Genomic DNA, 8524 nt, shown 5'->3' on the forward strand with positions numbered 1-8524 from the left:
AGACATTTCAAAATATTCGGTAGTTTTGTCCATAAGTCAATGTAGTTAAATAATTTTTCATAGGCATAGAATTAGGGAAGGTGGGGGAATATCGACTAATTAAGACAAAACTGATATAGACTGTTTGCTATAGCTTTTAAGAATTTAGTTCATTTAGTTAACCAATTACTGCTTCAAAAATATTATAAAATAATTACAAATATTTTAAAAATACATATTTTTGAAACTCTAAAAATTCGGGTTATATCGATCAATCGGGTAATATCGACAATGGAGATGGGTAATATCGATCAAATATGGGAAATATCGATCACAGATGGACAAGTTCAATGGTTAAGTTTACTTAGGCTTAAGTATAAAATACATATTTTTTTAGTTACATTTACAGTTTGAGCCAATATAAAGAGTAGCAGTATCCGCTTCCGTGCAGTCTCCATAAGCCCAGAGACCATAGAGACGATACCTCCACCATAATTCATTTGATCCAAACATACTGCACATAGTTCGCTTTCTCGTGTTTGGTGTGTTTTTACGCCATAAGTCTTCTTCTTGACTAATTTTTCTGTTTTTATCTTAGTGTTTCAATTGTTCGTTTAACTTTCTCAACCTCATTTTTCTTTTGTTTTTTTTTTCTTCCTTATTTTCTAATTGTTCTTTTAATGGTGTTGATGTTAAAATGGTCGAGTATTGAGTTCGCTTGCTTCTAGTTTTTTGTATAACTACTGACTGGTAGTGCCGGTAGAGAGCATAGTTCACTGAAAGATATACGAGATAAACTTTCATTTTTTAGCTGATTTATCCTTATCGTCGCTCAAATCAATGTCTGAAACTTCCTCTAGTTCTGATTCAGATAAAAAATCTTCTGATGATGGTGCTGCTTTTGGTCTCAGTTTTTTATTTTGGACTTCACTGAGCCCTGGTAATTCATCTAAGCGAACTGGTGTTAGCGATGGTGTTCGATGTGTATCGGGCAGAGAAGACACATTATCTTGATATTGTTCAACTACTGGTATAGATATTAATTCTTCTCCACAAAAAACATCGGAATTGAAAGGAAAGATCCCTGTGGTTCGTAAACCATTTACAGCCTTCTCAATAGACGCAGCCCTATTAAAGGCATTTTTAACAAGTTCCGCAACGTCTGTTGTATTGATTCTCTCACTTTTTTTTTTTTGTTTTATATACTTGTCACATTCTTGGTAGTAAGCTGTCTTGAATGGAGAAAAAAAAACGTGATATCTCTAGGCTGGAGACGGTGCGAGTTGTGCGGTGGCAGTGAAAGGAGATTTATTCCGGTGTCGCGACAAAAATTGTAGGAAGCCAGACTTGAATGCGTTGTGTGGTTATCTAGCACTAAAATAACTGGATGGTCTTTAGAAGCATTAACATGCCGCTGAAAATGTTTCAACCATTCCAAGAAAAGTTGTTTCATTATCCACTCTGATTTGGAACATCTGTATATTGCCCCAATAGGACCGTTTTTGTCCAAACGATAATCGCAGGGTAATCGATATTATAGTCGATATTCCCCCACCTTCCCCTACAGTCTACTCAATTTACCTGCTCTAAATTCCTCGTTTTAGTTATACAATTGTACTAAATATTTTATATTATGTTTGAAGTATTATTAATTAGTTGTTAGTTGCCCTATCTAAAGAATCAAAGTGTGGTAAAACATGTGATGAATAAGTAAATAAAAATATTTTTTTCAAAAATATATAACATAAAAGAAATGAAGCACTATAAAAAATTATAAAAGTTTCTATATTTTAGTAAATGTGATATATCTAACAAAAACCTGAATATTTACTAAATATTAACTATATCACACTATCACAATCAAAATTTCGAGCAGTTTTCGACAATAAAAGCACTCATTCAATAGATTTGGCTTACACTGTATCTTATATGTATGAAATATTTATAACGCTTTTACTTTTTTTATAACTCCCTCTTTCTTTTAGCGTTCCTCAAGGATTGGAAGACGTCTCCTCGTACCCAACTTTATTTGCCGAACTGATAGGAACCGGAAAATGGACTGTAGACGATCTAAAGAAGTTGGCGGGACTCAACTTTCTCAGAGTTTTTCAAGAGGCAGAAAGAATACGAGACGAGTTTAAGAAAGCCAACGTTCCGCCCTATGAAGACGTTATGCCGAAACCCAAGGACACCAACTGTTCATCTCAAATCAATTGATCAAGATTTTAGATATAAATATCTAATATAGTAATAATTTTTTCATATATGTAGGATTCTGTGATTATGTGATAAAAATACTAGGTAGATATTTTTATGTCGTTTCTGATCCTATCTTTTTCCTTAAAGGGTTATTTTTGTTAAAAAAATTATAGAGATTTTTATAAATTGTTGTATACAATGTATATGCGTATATAGTTTCTATAGTAAATATTTGACTTAAAACTTTTAGCGACAGTACTAATCAAACAAGGCATTATAAATCATTTGTTTCTTTTCTTGACACATTCTATTATTTGTTCCCAGGTAAACCTTTTTTTCAAATTTTTTCTACTAATTTTTCAATTCAAAATTTTTGCTATTTTTTTAAATATTTCTTGGTCTGCTTTTGTTGACTGTTTACTAATTTCCGTATTTTCCACTATTTTTCTTATTTCGTTGATTGCCATCTCACTAAGTGTCCTAACTATCTTACTTCTTCATCTCAACTTTTTCTATTTCTATTCTATTTCTATTATAATATTTACCTTTAATTACTACTTAATGGATGCTCTACCTACAAGATAATATAAAATATCGTAAGAGAATAGGACCATATTATGAGGAAAAAACAATTCAAGGATAATAATGTGGTTTTTGCAGACAGAAATCCACAATAGACCAGTTTGGGATAAATCCTAGAAAAAATAGTGAATTTAACATTCATTGATTTTGTGAGTGTCTATGAATATATCATTGAAAAATTTCTGATCCAGGCACTGAAAGAATTTAATATCTAAACACAGTTTATTGCGATATTAAAAGAAACACTTAAAGCACAAAGCAAAATTCGAAAAAAGGTCCTCAGAAAACTACTAAAACTAGATTTAATAAAGGAGATCGGAATATGGCTAAGTAGATATAACTTGGGGATACAATACGTACAAATAAATTGCTAAATCCAAAAATATAATTACCATAATAAAACTGTGATTCTTACAAGGGAAAAGGCAGGCAATTGGACACCTGTTCGTTTTCTTTAAAATCACTAACACAACTAGCTATTACGAATTTATTAGAGATATTCAGGATTTTCCGTCATGACTTTCGCAAAATGATGACAATGGCAAATCATCTTCCATGTCTTGTAGCTCCAGATGTTCCACAATTTCTTCTTCATTACTATCATTTAAAAAAACCGCTCATAATGAAACACTTTTCAATTGTTTTGGTTGAAACGTCTCTCCATGCTGCTACAATCTAAATTAAGGCGTTATCAATCGTTATGGACTTCTCCAGTTTAGCCGTTGATAAAAACCTTCTTCTCATCAAAATCTTTCTATACAGGGATTTAAAGCTTTTCATTATTCCTTGGTCTAACGGTTGACAATGTGTTGTAGTAATAGGTGGGAAAAATATTATCGATATGTTAGATAATTGAATATCTGGATTGGATGTTGCGTTGTCTAGGAATAAGAGAATTTTTCTTTTTGACATTACATTTTTTGTCAAATTTGTGTATCCAATCTGTCATAATATTTCTGGTCATCCAGGCCTTCTTGTTCTAGTACCAGTCGACTTGAAGTTTATGAACATCGTCCAAGTGTTTCATCTGGTATTTCCTGTATTCTGGAATTCGTCGCCATACGTTTTTTACAAGTAATTGGGGGCAGAACTAATGACTAAACCCCCTACCTGGACGACCGGGTATTTTTTTCTTATGATTGTCGTCCCAAATGCCGACTGTCTTTCAGGTCTTAAGAGATCAGTGTATCCTCTAATAATCTTCCGTCTTCTGGATTGTTGGGTAGAAACTCATCTACTCCATGCGCCGTCGATATTCGTCTGTAATCCTAAACAAGGGACCCCCACAAGGTGCTATTAGCTGGGCTATCTGAACTCTGGCCTTTTATAAAGATGTTACTCCTCTATTCCTCCTCTTTTTAGATCCTCAATAAAGTAAGTATCCTCAATTAAAACGATTTTATCACAATTTTTTATCACAAAATGTATCAAAAAAACTCATCAGATAATTCCATAACATCATTTAATTTAAAGCTGACATTTCTTGCGCCAATAAATGTTTTAAGAGCAGCTCAAACCACTTAAATCGAATTTAGATCCGAATGGTACTATGGCAGTTTGTCGTAAATCCTCATGTCCAAAATTTCTAATAATACGATCAATTAAATCCTTAACAAATCAAGGATTAAGTACTTTAATCAACTCGTACAACCCCTTACGAAGCATTTCATCATTCTATGCTATATTTGTTTACCTATGACATAGTATAAATTAGGTATTTATCCCCTTGTGCATTGTGTTAGGACGAGATTCCACGGAGTGTGAAGAGGTGCTTTCCACCGTTTCATGTTGGTGAAGAGAAATAGAAAATAGATAATAGTGAAAAGAAAAGAAAACACGGTTCGCAATAAATATAATCAAAATATGGCCGGACCATTCCGATAGAGCATATTTCCCTTTAGTATCGAGGGTTTGGTTTAGTTAAGCCGTTGTACGACACCAGTGTTGGCGGTAAAAATTTTAGTAAGTTGGTAATTTATACAATGATAAAAATTCCAACAACTTTTCGTTACAACAGTCCCTAGCCGCATCGGAAGGGTAAGTACCTGATGTAAATCAGCTTCCGACGTTCATTTGAACCGTGTCGATTTACCGACAAACGACAGGACTGCCAACGTCGGCAATAAATGTTCCCGTATTTGGTTTTTACTTGTTCTATTACGTATTTTCTATTTTTCTTTGCCAACTGTAAACCGGTGAAGAGTGCAGCTCCACGTTCAATTATAATTTTAATAATATTAAATGAATATTAATGTTTAATTGTGTTTTATAATGATTATTGTAATGTGTATTATGTTAAACATAATATGCATTATGTCTGGTTTATTATTAAATTAATTACCAGATCAATTAGTCAAAGTAGCTTCTTCTAATTTTTTTTACTTAACTTTTTATTTTAATTCCAGTTTGCTTTAAATAAATATTTTAATACTTGACAGTGCAGTAAATTTATTGTTAGCAGCTCGATCTCTTCCGCTTGATGGTCAGAGAAATAATGAATTATGTGTGATTATATAAAAATTGGTCAATGCACAACAAGACACTTCTGTGTTGTCGTACTGTACCTGCAATAGTATTTGGTACTGTTTAGTATAATTTTGTATTTTGGAGCACAATTTTTTTACACTTCTTTGGACTTATATTTTTTTGTTCTATAGTGTTTTTACTGGTGTTGATTTCTGTAAATATTTCATTACATTCGCTTCCGCTATACACTCCATATATTTTTATTCATTTAAAAAACTAATTCGCCCTGTTAAGGATGTTAAGCACGCGTGAACACGCGTTTGGAGATTATTGGTTTTCTGGAAATAGACGAAATGAAAACGGAAGCTTTTAATACCGAATTATTTAGAAAAACCTACTGAGATATTGTGTTAATTAATAAAAAAACTCACCTTAATATAATTATTAGTTTTTCTTCTGGTGAAATGCAATATCGTACACCTTTTTCATCTGTTACGAGTTCATCGTATATCAGATCCAGTAAAAAAAAGGACACCTACATACAAAATTATGTACTGGTTTTCAGTCAGCCTGCATGAAAAAATTTGGTGTACCTATGATCGCTAGAGTTTTCTCTAGCGTCGTTTCTGCTGTCGGTGTGAAATTATTGTTAAAACGATTTAACGTTCATCTTCGTCAAATATAGAACTCAAACTGAACCAAGGCGGCCGCGGTAACGTCCACTCAATGCCTTGACAAACGGTCACCATGTGAACACAATACAAAAATTTAGCGCGCGTTCAACGAGCGTTAAGCGCTTGTCATATGAACCTGCTCTTAGTGTTATACTTTTTGTAACCATTAAATTTTTAAATGATATGAACTTCTCTCTAAAGGGTAAATAGATATGAAAAGCAAATGTCGAAAGTATCTCAGCATTTAGTAAGTCGCAGATTACTTTTGGAAAAAAAATATAGTAGTATTCTTGGAATCAATTTGCATGATTTTTCTATTTCTATTATTTTTATATACACGTTATTGTAAATTAAATAATAAATAATTAGTTTGCATGTTCTTTTTATTCTTTTTCCTCTTTTCACGTTATGGTGTCAGGTGTGGGTGTTTAAATCTAGTTCTTCCTTTGTTCCGATTCTATTTTTCATATATATATATATCAATGCCTATCTACTTTAACGATGTTTATCTTCACTATTTAATTCAATTACATTTTCCGAAATTTTCGCTTCATCAGAACAAAAAGTTTACAAACGGTTCTTATGCCTTTTTTAACTTTAGAACAACTAACAACATGGATATTTTTGCCTTTTTATAATAAGTGATTTTATTTATAAATTTATCAGATGAGAATTTAAATTTTCAATTTTTATTTGTGCTTAATAGTATATCAAAATAAAAAACTATTGATGTTAATTAACAAAAGTGACTCTTTTCTTCCTCTGCTTTTAAAAGAAAGAAAATACTTCAACTGTATAATATCGAAAAAAATAATTACATAAGTAGATAATCTAAACGAGAATTTAATGGATATATGAAGGCATAGAATTATACAAAGACTGCAAACAATTTGAATGTTGAAAAAATTACAACAAACTAAAAATATCTTTACTTATATATATATATATATATATATATATATATATATATATATATATATATATATATATATATATATATATATTTGTATTGACTTTTTAGTATTCAAATACAAATGGGTTTAATTGTTTAATTTTGAATGTTTTAAAAAATCTCGAATTATGGACAGATCTATAATACCTGTGGATATTTTAAAATGTTCTATATTTATTTTATTGAAAACACTGACTAATTTTGAAATAGAATGTAGTCACTCAATTGGTTGGATATTTGGTAAAATAAACTTATTTGAAACCAAAATTGTGGCTTAGTCCTAGTAAAAATATTAAATTGTATGCCACAAGAAAATAGCTTCAGAATAATGGTTTTTTTTATATAATTGTAGTTACCTTACAGAACGTTCTCTATTTGTTTTTTATCATAATATTCTAGCCTTCATATTACCTACTGTACTGAATGTAATGATTCTGTTGAAGTAACTGGTGCTAACCTTTAAAATAATGTATCTATTTGTAAATATTCTAGTAAATGTACAAACCCTATTTTTGTTGACATAATCTTAATTGAAAAGTATTTATCCCACCAAATTGTTAAATATCGATGTAAATTTTTATAACCCATCATACATATGGTGTGGATATATATATATGAATGTTGCTGATGACAAACTAAAAAAATACATACTACGTCCCAAAAGACTGTACCATGTTTTTTTAATCGGTTATATCATTTATTTATTTTTTAAGAGATAGATCAAACTATAATTAACAAATCGCATAAAAACAAATAAATATATATGAATTATGTTGAAATCTGAGCAGGAGAAAGAATTTACAATATTTCCAGGTAGGACGTAAGACGTCTAAAAGACGTGTAATGGACATCATGTTATTCCTTAAACAAATTTCATCCTTTACTCGAGATGGATGTTCAATGATGTACCAAAAAAATAATTCTGATCTGATACAAAACCAGATCTGAAATTGATTCTTGTAGAATTAAATAGTGGAGACGTAAAATTATATTTGAAAAAACTATCAGTCAAACAAAAACTAATAAACACATAAAAAAACATTTAACGGAATAAGACAAAATGCAACTCTATCCGTAACTTCAGAAAATCCTTACTAGATCTGCTCTAGATCAATTCCTTGATCCACGAATATTATACATGAGCTCCAATACGCTGGAAAGGGCTTATAAATCAACACAAAGAAAACATATTGTATGGTGGTCGGAAAAATTAGTATCGAAGACTCTAAGTATGACAAAATCCTGGAAAGAGTGGAACACTTTAGATATCTGGGTAGTTAAATTGACTGCAGGGTTGAAAGGGACGAGTAAATTTCGACCAGAATATAACTTGCACAAAAAAGCTTTATTATCTGGCGTTCTGTATGGTGCAGTAGAAGTTTGTCAGTGACCACACGTCTAAGAGTGTTGAAGTGCTACGTCTGGACCGCTTTATTATATCGATATGAAACCTGGAGAAAAAAAAAATAAAAAATGTTAATAAATTAGAAGTGTTCGAGTTGTGGTCTTACCGTTGCATGTTCAGAATCCCGTGAACAGAACACATATCTAACGAATGTGTGCTAGAGGCTATGCACATAGAGCGAGAATTGATCAACATCATCAAAATCAGACTGGTCCAATACTTCAATCTTATAACAAGAGAACCTAAACATCGTTTACTCCGGTTGAT

At 31.3% G+C, this 8524-nt stretch overlaps 1 protein-coding gene across 1 annotated transcript in view; it reads left to right on the top strand.

The window, feature by feature from the left end:
- The window catches only part of LOC140436080 (uncharacterized), a 1443853-nt gene extending 1441042 nt beyond the window's left edge, over nt 1-2811 (top strand). Inside the window, exon 14 of the mRNA XM_072524787.1 lies at nt 1965-2811. Within this exon, the coding sequence (XP_072380888.1) occupies nt 1965-2196 (232 nt within the window). The 3' untranslated portion in view covers nt 2197-2811. The remainder of the gene's footprint in view (nt 1-1964) is intronic.
- The last annotated feature ends 5713 nt before the right edge of the window (nt 2812-8524 follow it).

The sequence above is a fragment of the Diabrotica undecimpunctata genome, chromosome 3, assembly GCF_040954645.1.
Source record: "Diabrotica undecimpunctata isolate CICGRU chromosome 3, icDiaUnde3, whole genome shotgun sequence".
Classification (NCBI taxonomy): domain Eukaryota; kingdom Metazoa; phylum Arthropoda; class Insecta; order Coleoptera; family Chrysomelidae; genus Diabrotica; species Diabrotica undecimpunctata.